The 19,216-nt window shown below is 40.1% G+C and overlaps 1 protein-coding gene across 6 annotated transcripts in view; it reads right to left on the bottom strand.

The window, feature by feature from the left end:
• The window catches only part of ERG (ETS transcription factor ERG), a 184,302-nt gene that overhangs the window by 99,145 nt on the left and 65,941 nt on the right, over window positions 1-19,216 (bottom strand). For 2 of the 6 annotated variants that reach the window (XM_024758275.1, XM_024758270.1), the window contains exon 1: window positions 10,808-10,984. The exons of 3 other annotated variants lie outside the window; for them this stretch is intronic. In XM_024758275.1, coding sequence (XP_024614043.1) covers window positions 10,808-10,825 — 18 coding nt within the window. In that variant the 5' untranslated portion in view covers window positions 10,826-10,984. Of the gene's footprint in view, window positions 1-10,807; window positions 10,985-19,216 lie in introns of those variants that run through there. One more of the 6 variants, XM_024758272.1, reaches the window with a different exon arrangement.

Raw genomic sequence — 19,216 nt, forward strand, 5'->3', positions numbered from 1 at the left:
AAAAAAGCAACAAGAAGGGTGGGGGGGAGGGGCAAGTACAGAGGAAGAAAGATCTTCATTCAAACAGGAGGCTCCAGAGATGTTACCGGTGTCTTCCAACAAGATGAGCAAAAGCATATAAACAAATGGGTCTCCAAAAGAAAAATATCACTTTGGCAGCTTCATGTCAATTCCACCAAAATATGTGCCTTGAGTGACTGTGTAAATAAAGTCATTGGAGTATGTTCATGTACTAGCACCTTCATGAGACAGTACTACATCTAACCATGTCTGGCAGCTTCTCAGGGTCAGATCTAATCTCTGCCTCCCCCTGGACAGCCATCAACATCTACAGAATACATACTGGACGGAGGGATGGAGAATCTCTATTGGACACTGTCCTCTTGTCTATTTCAATGCAAAGCTCACAGGCACTTTCCGATCATCAAAGGAGGCACTTTAGCATGAAGTGACCTGACAATTAACAGCGGCTCAGTGTTCTGATTATTTCAGGGACCCGTAGGAGATCAGGGTGTAGCTGTAGGTTTCCATGCTTAGAGTAAGTAAACATCACTCTTTGGAGTTTTGCCAGTGCTTGAGCCTAGTGGCTTTCAGGTGCTATTTATTTTGTTTAGTTTATTGTTCAGTGTTACTGTTTGTTGACTTGATATATTTTTCCCCCCACAAAGGGGCCAGTCGGTAAGAACATATCCTGTAAGTGGAAAATTGATGATTCCCTATTGTTCAGTGTTTGTGTGTGGTGGTTTTATTTGCTTTGGTTCAAAGGACCTAAACAATGCATTCATTGGAATTTAACAACTGGTGTAAAATCAGCACAGAGAACAATCTGTGCGCTGAGATTTTTGTACCCAAATCGGGTGATCTCTGCTTGATTAAAGAAAGCAAAATCTAAAATGACCTGTACATCTAAATAACCACAGAGGAGAAAACCACTGACTGAATCTCAAAGAGGCGCATTTTTCAACAAATACAAAAACAGACTCATGCATCATTCTCCATGATTCCAAGGAGGCTAAAGTGCCCACAGGGCACAAGTCTTACTCATGGACATGTCTAATCTAGTTACCCTCCTCTGTGTAAAATCCAACCAGCAGACAAGACCAAGGATGAGAACAAGGGTCTAAAACCATTACCTTAGAAACTTCGTATTTTCACCTACTTCAAGACAGTGAATTCTGCCAGAAAATCTGTAGCAATAGGCTCATTCCCCTTGGAGGGGAGCGAACGCATCACAAACTGTGCATTCGCAAAGGAAGCTTCCATCGGGAGCTCTTCCTGCATTGGTGCGTCTCTGGTCGAGTTGGCTATCTGTGTAGGAAGTGGACGCAGGAAGTATCTGTCTACAAACCCTTTATCCTCAAGGTAATTGCTACAGCAGCATTTTACTGTTTACTAAAGCAGTAAACATGTGATCTAAAAAAAGATGTTTTCCATCTCCAAAGAACAAGGCTTAAAAAAATTGTATGTGCACTTATTTCATAACCAGCTTCTTATCAAAACCGTCGGCAATATGACCGTGCTTCCAAGAGTGAGTGAGTCAATGGGTACAGCATTTGGGGTAGAACAGAAGCTTCTCCCTCAGGGATGCCCAAAAAACAAAGCCTGGTTTTCTTTACTGAGATGCTACTCTAGCAAAGTAAATTTTATTTCTCTTCTATTAACACAGGCTTAACAGAGTCAGGGTCTTTGGCTGAACAGGTAAAGTGAACAAGACTTTCCATGTTAACTCAAACTGGTAGAATGGATAGCCCATAAAATCACTTGTATTTGACCTTGGGCAACATTCATCTTTTTTATGTGGATATAAATATGCTTCTAGCCCTAAGAGTTCACACAAGAAGAAGTTAAAGATAGAACTCAAACGTGGACGTGTGGCTACTGCTTTTGATGACTTTTACCTGGGGCAGGCAGAGCCTCCTGCCAATCTTCTCTTTATTTCTTTATTCCAGATGAAAAGCTTGTGAGCCTTCACTGTCCCAGGTTTCCTGGGATGACAGGAGTGATTGGGTATCTGTGAGAGGCAGTGTGGGGTGAATGGAAACGGGTCCGAGGAGAACCCTTGAGCACTGGAGATGTTCCGGGGGGTCCTCTCCATCACAACTGTTGTCCTTTATGTTTCGAAAAGCTCTTGTTGGGTTGTTAACTATTGCAGACAGGAAGAAAGAGGAGGGAAGGAGCATGAGAGTGAGAAGTACAGAGAGAAGCAGAGGGTAGTAAGGCCCCAAATTTCTTCTCCAGGGCCGGCCATGCAGAGGCTCAGGCAGACTCCTCAGCAAGCATCTCTTAGCACTGTCTTAGGTCATCTCCAATACAGATAAAGCACTGTGAATAACTGAGAACTCACTGTTCTGTAAGAGTCTTTATTTCTTAATAAAGAGAAAAGAACATGTTAATCAGAGGAAAATTGGCTACTTGAAAAAAGAAAAAAAAAAAGAATCAATTCACAACCTGTTGTAGAAATTGAAAAAGAAAAAAAAATCTTCTACGGATTTCCTGATTTGATTCCTAGAAGGAAAATGGATTTGACTCGAGTGAATAATAATATTAGCTAACAAGTATTAAGTACCTCTAATGTGCTCCATACAATTCCAACTTGGTTCATCTCCCCATAGCCCTGCGAAGTAGAAACTGTGGTTACTGCTTTTTACAGATGGAAATACCCAGAGATCGTGAGGTGAGGGGCCTGTCCAGGGTGAAATGCCAGGAAGACCATTTCTATTTTCCCGAGAAGGAACTAAGGCCTGGAGAGGTGCCTTCACCTGCTGAGGCCCTACAGTGTCATCTGCAGCCTCAGCCGGTCTCTCTCAGGCCAGCCTCTTTCCACTTCCCCTCCCTAGCCTCCACATCTATGCCTCCCTTTCCTTGTGAACAAGATAAGACCAATCCTTTCCCCACAGAGGCTATTTTAAGGATGCTGTGAAGAAATAGGGTCTTCAGGGCCTCCCTGGGCATAAGATAAACACGGCTGGGCTCGCTCCATTTCACCTTCATGCTTCTGACGCTCTTGGGAACATCAGGTAACACCCACATACAACACAGATCCAAAGGGGACTTCGCAATATGAAACCACACACACTTTTTTTTTTTTTAAACTCGGAGCAACATATTAGGAAATCTACCTCAAATTGAGACACAAACTAATCGTGTTGACAAATTCCCAAGTGTTGTTTCAACAGTTTCCTCTTCCTCAAAGGTGAGCATCACATGCCTACAGCTAACTTTAAAAAATAAAAGTCAACAAGACCCAAAGGGATCCAAAGGGAACACGACGGTAAAGTCCCTATTGGCTGATGATTTCAATTAATGGACTTGGGGGCACGTGGATGAGGGCGATGGGGGGCAGATTTTGTCTTCAGTGGTGACTCTGTTTCAGTACTTGCTAAATTAAAAAACCCCATCAATTTGCTATACTGTAATTTTATAATGGAAAGACAGATGTTAAATCATCAAGGCGGAGTGATTTAAAGGCCACTGTGTTAGATTCAGGAGTGCGAGTTCTTTGCACATGTTAGAAATGTTCTTTATTTTATGTCCCAGGAATTGACGTGCATTGTCTTGAACAAAATAATTTGAAGTAACAGCACTGATGTTAATGTTATGATTGGATTATGATGTGGCTTTAAAAATAAATAATTTTGCTTGGCCTTGGCATTTCTTTTCTAAACGTCTCGGCACTTATCTGTTCCTAACAGCAGATTACCGTTCTTCCCAGAGTCTAATTCCATGAACACCCCTGCGGAAAGACTTGGTAAGGCCTGATGGAAAACTCAGAGACGTGGGCAAGGAAGTTGATACTTGGGGTGAGGAAACAAATCAGCAGCTGATCTGGAATCTGCAACCGCGGGCCCCTTGGATATTGCCAAATATGGAAAGAATTCTTGGCACCAAGCAAGTGGAGAATGGGGTGCTAGAGTTTTAGCTGTTCAGTTTTCTAGTGCTTTATCTTAATTAGCCAGTGAGAGCGTAATAATTGTTGGCTGTGGGCTTTTTCACACAAGAGTGGTAACGTAAGTTAGCCAATTATAATAATTTTCATTATTTAATGTATCACACTATATCATTTAATACACCATTTTTTTTTTCCTGCACAGTAATTTATTATTTGGAGCTAAGTAAGGCAAATAGCAGGGAAAACAAGATCAGATGATGATAAGTTGAGGGGAAACAGATCTGTGTGCCCGAGCGAGCTTCCTAGCCTCTCTAATCCTCTATCCTTATCTGGACGAAAAGCGCCAGGATGCAGGCTGTGGTGAGCATCTCACGAGATAACGTGAGCATCCAGCACAGAGTCTGGCCTGGAATAAGCCGTTACAAGGATGATATTAATTTGCATTATGAATTCAAGCTACAAGATCTACCTTTTAAAAACGCTTTTCTCTATGATCTTTTCAACAGCAATTTAATTCTATGTAGTTAGTTTGTATTTAAACTAGGAGAGATATCGCTAAAGAAATACATCTATTTAAAATCTGCAATAATGATTGCAGATTGTCCTAATATCTTAACTTTCTCTTGATGACCTTAAAGGATTTTAATCAAAATTTATTTTTCAACAACTATTTATTGAACCCCTATGCTTTGCCAGGCTCTGTCAAGGACACAAAAGAGATGGACAGACTATCACAAGAAAACAGGTTCTATTGTTTACATAGGTAGACAAAAAGTAGAGTCACACGAACACGAGCAAAGCTGGGAGCATGTGTCGTCAAGAGAGAAAACAAAGCAGGAGAGAGTGGACAAAATGAGGAATGTTCTTAAACTTTATAAAACATGCCTCAGCTAAGTTCAATAGGGGAAATATGTGGGGAATAAGTGATCAAACAGGGAATGAAAGTGTGAATAGGAAAAAGATCCAGAGGTCACAGTGGCCACTAGTTGAAATAGGTTCACAGCAAAAAAAAAAAAAAAAAGGGGAATGAAATACTATAATTACAGAAATACAAATAAAAATGAGATTCCATTTTTGCCTGTCACAATGGCAAAGATTCAAAGAGCGAAATATTCAGAGTTGTTATGAGTTCAGTGGAACTGGCCTTATCTATGGCTACAAGTGGGAACTGGTACAACCCTTCTAGAGAGTAAAGTGGTCATTTATTTTTTAAACTGGCAAATATTTAAATTTGGCAGAGACTTTAAAAATATGTACACCCATTGGTCCAATGATTCCTTTTCTAAGCACTAACACTAATAAAATAAATTTTTAAAAAATTACATAAAGGGTACATTGCAATGTAATTGGTGAAAACCTGAAAGCAATATTATTTCCTACAATAGGATATTGGCTATATAAATCATAATACTTATTTTAAATGGAATATAATTAAGCATAAAAATTCTGCTTATTAAAGAATTGTAGTGACATGGGGAAATGTTTGTAAAACAATGTTAACTGAGATGAGCAGGACAGTCAGGGAGACAAAAGGACAGACAGAAACACACAGTAGGAAGACACACACCAAATGCTGGGAATTTTCTCTGACTGCCTGGGACTGGGAACAATTTATATTGACTCTGTAATGATTTCTTTTTTCATTTTCTCTACAGTGAGAATGTTTTATTACTGTAATTTGTACAAAATAACAAGATGCATTTTTCAAAATTAATGAGAATACAGGACAGTGGAGATTCCAGTAACCCTGTTCCTGCCCTAATCAGAAACAAGAGGCACTGCAGGCCTCCGCCCTCCTTCAGCAACGAAGCAAACAGCCTCCGTCCTCAGAACAGGACTAAACCAACCTTCTGATCACCCATGCCTTGAGGGACCCCCTGGACACTCCGCCTGCCCAGGTGTTTGGTCCCTGCCCTGCTATACCCTTCTCCAGGGACCCCTACAAGCTCCTTGCCCCTCACCTCTCCAGGCTCCCGTGTGCCCTGCCCTGGCTGGGAGGCCACAGTAGTGACCTGTGGAAGTGACCTGTTATTCTCCCTGTCTCTCCAAAAGCGTTAGCACAGAGTCTGTGTGCCTCTGGGCTTCACAACTGAAGCCGGGTAATGGAACACATAGAGAGAATTCAGAGCAGGGCCAGAAAGACAGTGCAATTTATCAGCAAAGGTTAGATGGACTTGGATTGTCCGATGGCATCTGCCATTTACTGAGCACCTACTAAAGGCTCTCCCACCCTGGACTCGCAACAGGACGGTCATTATAATCCCACCTACAGGTGAGGAAACGGAGCTCAGACAGGTTAGGGCCCTTGCCCAGGGTCACGTGACTAGGAAGGGTTCAAATGCAGGTGTGTCCGTGGCCACATAACATAAGTAAAGAAATCTCAGAGGTGACGGGGGGACAAAGTCCCCTGAGAAGAGAAGAGCCATCCTCTAAGCTGTGGGGACAAAAGGAGGGGATGCTGCATTTGAGGCATTCCCTAAGCCCTAGGAAAAAGTCCTGCTGGAGCAGATGTGCCACCACCATTGGAAAGGCCTGGAGACTGTCTCTGTCAAACCCCCTTCTCGGAAGATTTTACACTGCAGAGAAACTCTCTGGTCCTGGCTTTCCAACGGCCTCCTGTATTGTGATTCTCTTCTGCGTCAGCTGTTAAATCTGCCAGGGTATTGGGATGCCAAAGCGGAATGTTCTGCTTTGGGTCTCCCCTCCCACAGAGGGAACCTTATTCTGAAATTCTAAACACAGAAGTAATATTTTCCTGAAAGCATCAGGAACGATTGTTTCATTTATTTATTTTATTTCTACTTATGGTTTTTCAAGAGACATCGACAAGCGTATGTATGTGTCGGGGTGGAGGAGAGATTTAAGCAAAGATCTGTTTTGTAAAAAAAATTTAATGAAATAATCACTTTAAAGAAAATATAGATAATTAAAAAACAGTTCAGACTTCCAGAACATTCTCTGAGAGTACTGCAGTCCTCCATAAGTGTATTTCATGGGAAGAATGATCCACAAATTCTATCCTTTCCAATTCTCCTTTCCACGACCACTGAGGCAGCGGGCCCAGCCTCAGAGAGAGAGCTGTAGGAGGAAGAGTGCTGTGTCCCGTCCAGAGGGGGCAAACTGTGTCCAGAGCCACCCACGGATTCAAGCAGCAAGTCATTTTAAGATAACGGCCCATAATTCCACCTTTAGGCCAGTGTTCTAGAAACATGACATTCACATAGTGGTGCAACAGTATTTTCTGTTTTCTATTCCTTCCACTGTCACAGAGTCCTCTAAAGTAACAAGGGATGAAACAACTGAAATTCCACTTGAGCCAATGAGTTGTTGAAAATTTATATGCCCTAGAGCTATTAAGCTCATTCATCACCTCCCTTAAAATCCTATATATGAACTTCCTTCATATAACCCTGAGCTTTTAATTTTAAACAAGTTTGCTTCACACATGACAGCAAATATTCAGCAAGAGCCTGCTATGCGCAAGCCATGAAGTACGTAAAAGATGCTTCATGTTTTTAAATTAACTTTTTTTTTTTTACTGAAGTATAGTTGATGTACAATATTATATAAGTTACAGGTGTACAATATAGTGATTCCCAATTTTTAAAGGTTCTACTCCATTTCTAGTTATTATAAAATACTGGCTATAATCCCTGTGCTGCACAGTATATCCTTGCAGCTTATTTTATATATAATGGTTTGTCCTCTTCATCCCCCCCGCTACGTTACCCCTCTTCCCTTCCCCCTCCCCACTTGTAACTACAAGTTTGTTCTCGACGTCTGTGAGTCTGCTTCTTTTTCTTACTTGTTGTAGTTTTTAGATTCTACCTATAAGTTATATCATGGTGATCACCAAAACCCTCCAACCTCTGTCAAATCAAAGAAAGGAACTTCTTTAAACAGCTCATTGACACCGTAATCGTGTTCTCCCTCAGCAAGCCTTGTTAGTAACTTTCCATCCCCTGATTCTAAGATGCTCTCCACTCACGCTGCTCTTTGCAGTTTGCTCTCTCCTGGTCTTCCAGTGCCAGATCTGTGATAAAGGAAAATGCCCACAATCCCCTCTTAAAGATTAAGGACCGCTAAACTCTAGGATCAGGGGCTGTAACCTGGGGTTCACGGACCACCCAAGGAGTCCAAGGACAGAACTGGATTTCAATAGTATTAGCTGTCCTTGTCACTCTATGTATTGCCTTTCCTGCATTTTAAAAGCATTAATCTGAGAAGGGATTGCAGGCTTCATTAGACTTCCCGAGTGGCTCAAGGCATAACAAAGGATCAGGGAAGTCATTGGGAGATTGGATTAAAAATCCTAACTGAAGCAAAATCAAGTTCCAAGGCTAACAACTGGCTGCTTGGAGTCTGTAAGCAAAGGCAGCACTGTTTTGTGCAGAAGGAAGGGAGGGGGTCGTAAAGCACCCCCCAGGTATCATCAGGTGGCCCCAGAAGCAGTGGAAGCACCAAAACTGATTCGTGAATTACATGTGGGAACATCACTTTTGATGCTTACGTTTTTATTAGAACTCTTAATCTGATTTTAAAATCCACGGCCCTTTAAGGAAAAACCAACCGACATACTCACATAAACTCATAAGATTCCTTTACTTCTTCCCATGGAAACACTCTGTTACCATTTCCAAAATACCAAGGGAAAATGATGGTGAGAATCATAAAGACGGGATAAAAACATAGAGCTTTTCATAGTGCCTCATAGGGTCTTATAGACATTCACGCCAAAAAAAAAAAAAAAATCCAGAGATGCGGAGACCAACTTAACAGATTCTGTGCATCTGATGCTTGATGGACTAATTGATTTATTTACTGAAACAACAAAAAACAGAGTGCGTTTGAGACTGGAAATTGCCCGTATGACAGACTTTCCTAATTCCAACGGACAGCCGTAATTTTCCCTATGCTAATTTGAGCTTTGCACTAACATAATTAAAACTGCAGTCAACAGACTCAGGCCTCCTTTTTTCCACTCTATAAACAAGTCTGTAAAGTCATCTCATTACTTTACCCAGGAAGCCTAGCAGAACATTTCTCAAAGGAAGTTACCTATAAAGAGGGGCTATTTTATTTTAACAGAGGATTAAAAAGAGTCTACTTGAAGCCATTTTGAAAGTTCACTTAAGCTATATATGATACACAGATAATGCAGTGTGATCAAATGTTAAAGTAAGCATAATCTCCTGGGTAAGTGGAAACTGTTTCCCAAAATTCATCCTGAAAAACACAAAACGTTCAAGCTTCAAAAATATCTGCATCTTTTCAGAAACGTATACTTTAAACTAAACAGTATGACACATTTGTATTCTATGCAAAACATACCCCACACCCGAAAGGATTGTCTGTTATTTCAATGTCCTTTAATACACTGATTTTTTTTTGAAACACACACACACACACAGACACACACACAATTGTACCCAAGCTATTCAAAATTTACAAAGAACATTAGATTCAACGGCTATGAAATATGGACACAAATAAGGGTAAAAATAAGAATTAAGAGGGCAGCATTTGGGGTTATAAAATCAAATAATTTCTACTCATATAGCTCAAAGCAGAGTACATCAAACCCTCAATTTTAAAATTCCTTTCTATACAGTTATACTTCAGCAGACTTCAATCCTTGAAGAAAGAAAAATCTCTGTAAGATTAAAATCTTTGATACATGATTTTTTAATATGTATTATGGAACATACCTTGAAAACCAAAACCTATCTTGAGAACTAGAAACTGAATAGAACTTCTGAAACACAGTTTATGCAACGGGTATTAATTAAATCCTCTCGCACAAACATTTCAAATTCCAAATCAAAGAGGCTTTTAAAAATTGTCCTGGCCCAGTTCTGGGCAAACTTCTATATTCACGAGCTTTCAGATCAACTAAAACCCTTGATGAAAACACAACCAAATGCTTCTCACCTACATGCAGCAAAACTAAAGACACGCAACCCATAAAACTCGCTTTTTCCTCCTTTCAGTATCTGTTTTTGCTCCTGACTTTTCTCATTTCTAGAAATGTCACCAAGGCGTGCTGGCCTTGAAAATATTGTGACAGACCACTTCACGGGCTCTATGCCGCCAACTTGCACTAACCATCAAACTGGCTTCAGTTCCAGGAATCAGACTACATTCACATTTCTACCTCTGTGCGTTCACCTCCACCTTAATCTCTCTCTATTTGCAAGAAAAACAAAACATCAGACCACACACCCCAGAGCACAGAGAACCAACCCGCAATGCCCACAAAGCAACCATCACGGAGAAGAAAGTCTATTCACAGTGCACCGAGGAGTAGGTACTTTATTAAAGATAAATACATAACCGAACAAACCGAATTACCACCATTTGCATTATGAGAACGCTCTGTTCTCAGCCTGAAGGTTCCAAAAATCAAGTCAACACTGGCATGTCCCATGACTGACAGCCACTTGCCAGGCATCTCTTCATTTCCACAGGGACCGGCTGGCACCCCTGATGGTAAGGAGGCCTTCAAGAACGTCCAAAAGTTCAACATTTCCAAGCCCATCTTTTTCTCCGACCCTGCCCTCCAAACTCTCCAAGTCCATTGCCTTCCAGCAGATACACATCCAGGCACCGCTAGAGATAGTTAAAGAATATGAAAATTCGGACGCGCTCTTTGAAAAGCTTTTGCAAAAGGTCATCCACAGCCCTCAACCGTGAATTTAGAAACCCCAATTTTTTTCTGAGTTTGAAGTTTTTAAGCCTTGCGGATGGTTGGAGTAGGAAAAAGGAAATTTACTAGGCAGTGCAAAGGAAATCTTGTTGTCCTCTATTGTGGCAGCGGGGGTGTTGCCCAATGCTAACTTATCTGCGTTGATAAAGGAAACCAAAGAAAAGAGTAACAAGCACAGAATTTGGTCAAATGAAAAGGAACCCTCTCCTTACCTTAATAGTGCTGGCCATAATGCAATCAAGTTTATTGATCGTTAATAAATGTTAATAATAATTATTGCTTCTCTCTGACCAGAAAGTAGTTTTGATGAGGTTGTTTAGAGCGGATGAGATTGTGCTAAGTCTGGGAAATGAAGTCAGTCAATGGCAGGAAGAGGTTTCTATTGGTCCTGGCCGCCCAGCCCGAAGAAACAGGATATTTGGGAGTGGAGAGATAAGAGACCCTGAAAACAATGTTGTTTTTCTTGATGATATGCAGCCAGGAGATTTTTTTTTTTTTCAATTAAAAAAAAAAAAAAAAGACATCAATTGCCTGGGCCTGGGATGACCACAGCAGGTGTGACCCAGTGTGCCGCCGTGTGACACGCCGCCCCGGGGCAGGATGCAGATGTGGCGGGACTCCGAGTGGCTTCACGTGGGCGGCGCGCTCCTCAAGGCCCCTGGGTGCGGACGGGACTCCTGGGCCTCTGTCTCCCCGGATGTGCCACACGCCTGGGTCGCGGGGCATAAGGCCCCTACCCGCTCCACTTTGCAGGTTGTGCTTATTTCATGTGAATAGGCAACGACGTTCAATAATAGCCATTCACCTGCTGATTTTTAACAACCTCCACTGGTTCAGCATCTCAAGTGAATGTTCCAGGACAGTTTCACTTTCTCCTTCCAAACATAAGGAATGGCTATCGGCTCCGCGATAAAGTAGTTGAAAATGCAAAGACTCTAGAATGGAAGTAGCTAAGAGAAGTAAAGAGGAAAATAAATCTGTCAAATCCTCATTTTCAAATATTTATTTAAAATCCAAGGCACTTAAATGACTACGAATGTTTTATAATGGCAGCGAGCTGGCCCCCTCTGACAAACGTCCAGGTTGCAGACAACAGACCCCAATAGAACTCTTGGCTACACAGAGATGCCATGTCCTCACTAAGTGTTTTAAAATCTGAGCTGTAAGTTCAGGGCCACACGTCTGTTTTCCACTCAGAGGAAATACAGCTAATTGTAGGCCTGAACATTCCTTAGAGGATTTCAGGCCTTTTAATTACTCATTTTCAGGAAATTACTTGTTCTCTGGAAGAAACAACATTTTGCTTTGAATCTAGCTACACTAAACTTGGGCCAGTAAAGAGGTGTGGTCTCCATAGGGGACCCGCAGAACACAATAGGCCAAACCCTGAGTCATCCAGCAGCTCTTGGTTTCAGAGGCAGTCAGTGAATTGATTTCACTGGGACTTAGGCCTGTCTACATCAGAGCTCTAGAAATGAGCCCAAGTTTCTATATCTTTCACTGATCCCAAGATTTCCCCTTATGATAGGTGAAGGAGAAGGAAACATGAGGAGAAGGAAGGGGAGAAAGGAAAGGAGAAGGCGAAAAGAAAGAGAGAGAGAGAGAGGTGGGCAGAGAGAGGAAAGAAAGAGAGAAAGAAAGAAAGAAAAAGAAAAGGAAATGAAGAAAGAGAAAGAAACAAACAGAGGGGGGAAAAGGAAAATGAAAGAAAGAGAAACTATAAGAAATCTTATGTAAAAATCAGAACCTGACAAATTCTCAGCATCTACATTTTGAGGGGATGTTCATTTCCGCTCTTTTCATCTCCAAACAATAAATGAGATGGCAGGCTGATTCAAATTGTGTTTCCCCTAAAATTTCAAAGTACTGAGTTGTTTTATCTGGGCAGCTTCCACTAGGATTCAGGAGTGCTGGGAAAAGCGCTCTTTCAGCTCCACTGAGATTCCTTATTTTTTACTCTCCTAAGAAGCATCAATTTCAAATGTGAACTGTAGTACCTGAATAAGCAGTGTTCTATTATGAATTTCTCAAAGAGCAGCCTTAAGTAGGGTGACCCCTTGCTAAAAAAAATAGCCATGGAAGAAGGTTCTGTGCGGTCCCATCTCACCACTGCCGCCTGGTTTCTGACACAGCCCTTGTCCTCTGCAGCAGGAAAGCATCAACAATTTTATGGAGATCTAATTCTTCGTTGAGGGTCTGCCCTGAACTCCTTGGTTCTTGTCTAATTCAAATCAGTGAACAGTAACATTTTTTTAACTCTTTATTTAGAAATGACATCAAACTTCAAATACCATATGATATCACTTATATGTGGAATATAAAATAAGACACACCAATAAAATTTCTTTTAAAAAGCTCATTTTAATTAAAAAAAAAAAGAAAGCAATAAAACAAAATAAAATACGATACAAATGAACATATCTACGAAACAGAAACAGACTCACAGACATAGAGAACAGACTTGTGGTTGCCAAGGGGGAGGGGTGTGGGAGAGGGAAGGATTGGGAGTTTGGGATTAGCAGATGCAAAGTATTATATATAGGATAATAGTCCTACTGTATAGCACAGGGAACTATATTCAATATCCTGTGATAAACCATAATGGAAAAGAATATGAAAAATAATATATATATATATGTATAACTGAGTCACTTTGCTATACAGCAGAAATAAACACAACATTGTAAATCAACTATACTTCAATAAAATAAAAAAGAAGACAGAAAGAATGAAATTTATAGAAAAGTTACAAGATAATACAAAGAACTCCTAATATCCTTCACCAGTTCCTCCAACTTTGGTAATTTACATCATTTGCTTTGCTTTCTCTCTCTCTCTCTGTCTCTCTTACTTATGTCTAATGCATATATATGTATATACACCCATATTTTATTCTTTAATAAAATTTTGTTAGACTAATGTACTTGCTTGGAACTTACAAACAGAAAACTCTATGCTACTCTTTGATTTATTTCCTGAAGATTCTATCCATAAGTTTCATTGTGTCTAATTCTGAAAATGCATATAACACAAGGTGATGTAATAAAAATCCAGTTTTGAGATAATGAGTTGTAAGCCCAGTTACAAAATTTAAAAGGCAAATCTTCCTCATTTCTAATGACAAATGCCGACCGATGTCTATCATCTTCTGAGAGAATTATTCCTGATGTCTAGAGTGGCATAATAGCATCCCAGTTCAGTATTCTCTGACTATTTAATGCAAACTTCTAAAAAAACAAACAAACTTCAATTGGCTACTGACAGCACAAGGCATATCTATTAATTAGAATATATTTAGTAATGCAGAAATCATTTCCCAAACATCGTTCTGGGGGGAAATCATCTATGCTCCCGTCACCCACACCCAAGCCTCTGCCATTAAACGGCCTCAGCACTAGATCACTCAGCAGCCTAAGGACCGGGCTGCCCTTCCAACGAGACACCACCCCTCCTTGGGGGAAGCCACCCTCAGGTCACTATGCAGACCCATTTCGGGGCAACTGCAGGTAGCCTCCACCTGAGTCATCCTGCCATGCATCTGTCAAGACAGGGTCCTTTTCCACCCTCCTTGGAACTCAGTAAACACCATGCTGGAACAGTGTGGCACCCCCGGCATATGTGTGAATAAACTGCATGTTTCCATGCTGTACTTATCCATCATGGACCCATGACCCAAGAATTTACCAAAGCCCTTCGAAAGCCTGTTCATATCTTACTCCAAATGAAAAAGGAAAGAGTGTAAAATAGACTCTACCATTACCATAACTACAAAAGGAGCACTGTCATTTATTTATCCTAAAACCACAGCTTCCCATTTTATGGAGTCAACAAATGCTCATCCGTCTTCTCCTACTAACTTCTCTGTGTGGGATCTACAGAGGAAGGTCAGGGTTGAGAACACTTTTGGGTGAAGGCAACATAGTTCTAAAAATCATATATGAGTGTAGCAAAGAGATAATGAGCTAGAATCTTAACTGGAGACACAACAGAAGATTCACTCATGATTGACTGATTGATCCCTGTATTCAACATCCATACAATGACATACTTATCATCACTGAAAATACTGCAGGAAAATGATGTAGTAGATGAATACTTAGTGATATGGAAAATTATGGTACGATGTCCGGTAATTTAAAATTGAGGTCATAAAGGAGAATTATATCACAGACTCATTTTGTTAAAAATAAAAAGGCAAAACAGAAATATTAGTCAGCTACATACTACAATACTAATAGTAGAGAATCTTTTTTGTTTTTCCCCCTTTCCCCTTTGGTTCATCTATATTTTCAAAACAGTTATAATAACTTCAATAAAAATAAATAAATAGTAAAATAGAATAAAATTTACTCACCTATTCTACAAAATATGTAGAACATATTGTTTCATATGTTCAGCAAGCCAGTATTATGAAAAAAAAAGTGGGGAAGAGGGGAGGAGAGTTCTAGATTCAATGGAACTTAAGAAACCCAAAGCCCAAATGCAAATGATGGTCTACAATTAGATACTGATATGAACAAATTAGAAGTCAAAGGCTTTTCCAGGGATGCTCGAGAAATCTGAATATATAATGACTGTTACATCATATTATAGATTTATTGTTAACTATTTATAGCTTTAAGAATACTTTGTAGGAAAACGTCCTTACTACTTAGAGCTGCGTTCCAAAGTATTGAAGATGAAAAGGTAATAATTTCTGTAATTTATTTGAAAGAATTCATGAAAAATAACATAATGCAAATATGACAAAATTGTACAATTGTCAAATCTCAATAACTTACATGAGTGTTCATTGTATCATTTGCACTCCTTTGAGTTCTAAATTTTTTATAATATAGTGTTAAATAAAAGTTCCTCATAGATGTCTTTCTTTAAAAAAGTTACAATAAACATGTTACATTGTAATGAAAAAGTTATATAAGCAACATGCAATGTTCTATTTTTTTTCTAAGTATCTGTATAACAGGCAGCACACGATACCTATTTGTCAAACTCTATATGTGTGTGTACCAAAATGCGCATTCTTTTATAAACATCTACAAGAGTAGCTCTTTTTGATTAATTTCACTAAGGAAACCCTGCAGACACTCATGTGCTCTGTAATGGTCACCTCCCCAGCATTATTCCCTCCAGTCAATGAGTGCCTTTTTCATGCCCACTCAGCGCTCTGGTGGGCACTAGGAAATAAGGATGACAGGACTCTGTCCAGTCCCTGGGTGTCTCAGCATTCATGAAGTCTCTGTTCGGCAACTCAAATTCCGCACACCTAAAACTGCAGAGCATGGGACCAATCCATGAACCGCAGACTCTTTATGGGCAAAACAATAGGATAAAAGTGCTGTATATTTACTGTCCCTAGGATGATACATGAATCTTAAAATGTGTAAAGTTTGGATTACTCAAGAGAGCCCGGCAAGAAGGATGTCCCAAGGATTTTTGGCAGGGGCATGCCTGAGATTGTAGATAAGGATCAAGCCATCTGGAGCTGTCCCCACAATGGAAAACTCCATCACCCAGTGGAACTTTTCCATCTCTATCAATTGGAGGATTTGCCTGAGAACACAAGGAGCATAAGGCACTCTTAGCCCCCAAGGTCACCCATCTTATACTGGTTAAGGACCATTTTTCTATTCCAAGCGGACTTCATGAGGACTGTTTCACTCCATTGGGTAAGACTCTGTGTGTGTGTGGCATACCCTCCAGCCGCTCATGAAGAAATAATCCAATTACAATTTAAATAACTATTGTTTCAACACTTTCTCTAAGTGGTTAATATATTCTTCAGCGTCTTGGTGCATTTGAACTAGTCTAGAACAAGGAAATTGTTATCACACACTAAATCCTCGACTTCTCAACACCAAGTTGCTTAATTTGGAAGCATGTGTCAAGTTCAGTTCTACAAGCTCAGATGGAGCAATGATTTCAGGGCACACGATTTCATAAGCATCACCTATACCCTCACATTTTGCCAACTTTGCCTCTTACCCAATGGCTCTAAAAATGCGGGAGTATTAAAACCCATCACAGGAACCCTAAGTATGTCAACTTAATACTCGTGGCTGAAAAAAAAAATTTTTTTAATTAAAAAGCAAAAACGAAAGAAACAAGAGTACTTATTTTGACACACTAATTTAGTATAAAGGAACATTTAAATTTCCTTTTTCAAAGATCATGTTTCTATATATAATTTGTGAACCATTAAGTGCATTTCAAGGTCTTCATCCATCTAACTGGGGCATAAATTAGTATAAATGTTATAGTCATCAGATTGCCACTGGTTCACCACAGGACAGTCTAGCACCCATGTCACATAACTGGAAGGCCCACAAAGGCACATGGCCCTCTGCCTAAAGGCTGTCCTGTTCCTCTGCCCGCTACTCGGATCTAGGGTTCTGTGTCCCAATGACTATCCTCAGCCATCACCCCTGGCCACCCCGAGAAGTTATCTGGAGCTACTGAAATTAAGTTAGATTTTGATCACTAGTTAGATTTTTAAATGTTTTTTTTTTAAGTGTGTCAGTCTCACTTATAAGATACTGGGCATCAGCATTTATTTTTGTCTTGATCTGTAAGATTTTGTAAATTATTTCTTAAAGAAATTATATACTATTTCTCAAAGAAACAGCATTCAAATTGCACCATAATGTCACACAATTAATGGAAATTTACAGAGAAGCCTGCATTCCATAATTGCTCAGCCTGTTTATAAAGGCGTTTTAGTTTCAGATTGAGATGGCCTTTCTTTCCACATCACTTAATTTGTTTATGTTTTTGCTGATGTATTTCTATCGCAATTGGAATCAGAAAGGAAGCCAAGGAACAAAGTGCTGTGCCATAAATAATGCATTTAGATTTGCATGAGTGTAATCAGGCAACCTGCAGACTTAACTTAGTCCTAGGCCTACACCTTGAAGGCAGGTATGTGAAACAGGGTCTGTCTCACTGTGGCAGCCCCGCTAGGCTGTATTCTCCCTGCACTGTACCCTCTCTGCACTGTGCTCCTTCTCTGCATCGCATCCCCTCTACATGCACCCTCTCTATATTGTATCCTCTCTCTCTGCAAAGTGAGGTACAGAACTGTTCCCTCTTGGAGGTACAGAGTACAGGCCAGTTTTTTTCCAGTTCACCCTCACGGAAAGAAAATTTGTTTACTTCTATTTAAATACACTGAATGTACTCAAAACTATGATGCAGGTTAATTCATAGGTTGCATCTGATCCCAATACAAATCGCAGCACAAATTTGGGGGAAGTTGCAGTCTCTGGGGACAAGTGGAAATGTTCTTTCTGGATGTATTGTCAATGACAGGCCAGAAGAGAAGCGGAGGTTTGCCTAGAGAATACTATTTTATCCTTTATTACAGCTACAAAAATAATCCTGCCTCAAGACCAAAAAACTAAAGTGCTTTGTTTATTTGCTAGCTGGAAACCAGAAGTAAGCTTTGCAGGGAATTTCTTTTTGAACTGCTTGATTGTTGTCACTAGAGGGCGCTAAATGTCCCTCTAAAAGGTCCTTAGAGGGGAGAGGAGTATGCATAATTCTTGCCTCTACGTTTCTTGAATTGACATTATCCTACAAAGTTGTCTCATTTATCCACTAAAATCAAAGTCCAACATTCAAAATGTAGAACATTTTTGAAAATTAAAAATTTTTTCATTATTATGTAACATAAGGAAATATAAAGTATATGCATCTGCACATAAGACGGAATTCCCCAACGGTCCAGTGGTTAGGACTCCGCCCTTTCACGAGGGCACGGGTTCAACTCCCCGTCGGGGGAGCTAAGATCCCACAAGTCCCACCGACGCAGCCAAAAAAAAAAAAAAAAAAGATCTGCACATAGGACTAACGGCATCATTCTGGGTGAGATGTGACTATGGAAATTGTATAATTGTTCTACATCACTATAAATAATTTCAAACCCTGAAAAATATTCTATTTCACAGTAATTCTAAAGGGCTGAATATGTTCCCAGCGCACGTTTCATCAAGTAAATGGTAAGTTTTGAGTGCATTTATTTTCCGGTTTCAGGGTTAAGCACTTTGCCTGAACTCAGATATTAGTATACCCTTTCCAGACATGAGAACTATAGGAGGGATACGGATTATACTGTAACATGTGAGAGAGACTTTGTGGTCCCTTCCTTTATTTAAAAAAAGAAACCATAGTCTCTTGGGATATGCTTATAATACAACACTTATCAAAATGATATACAATATGAAGGTATATATAAATAGAGTTGAAATAAAATAAGCTTTAAAACTAAATACGAGAGTTTTCTTGAAAATAACCCTATTATGCAATTACACTGACTTTCAGGTCATTAAAAACACACTTAAAGCAAAATGCAGTGTCTTGGAAATATCTGCAAAACCAAAAAAGCTAACTGATTTTGCAACTTTCCTCTTTTTGTTTTCACTTGTACGTAAACATATCTGTAGAATTTCCTTTTTCTTCTTCCACTTCGGCTCCTATACCAAGGAAGAGTGAGGGCAGTAGAAGAGGGTTGTTTGTGCTCCTGGCTGCCCAGAGGGGGGCTGCGTGGGGATGGCTCCCACAGACATCTGAAGAGGCCCCTGTAACTGCAGTTGACGATGGATTTTCCTCTCGGTCTGCCAGTG

The sequence above is a fragment of the Neophocaena asiaeorientalis genome, unplaced genomic scaffold, assembly GCF_003031525.2.
Source record: "Neophocaena asiaeorientalis asiaeorientalis breed wild unplaced genomic scaffold, Neophocaena_asiaeorientalis_V1.1 scaffold45, whole genome shotgun sequence".
Taxonomy (NCBI): domain Eukaryota; kingdom Metazoa; phylum Chordata; class Mammalia; order Artiodactyla; family Phocoenidae; genus Neophocaena; species Neophocaena asiaeorientalis.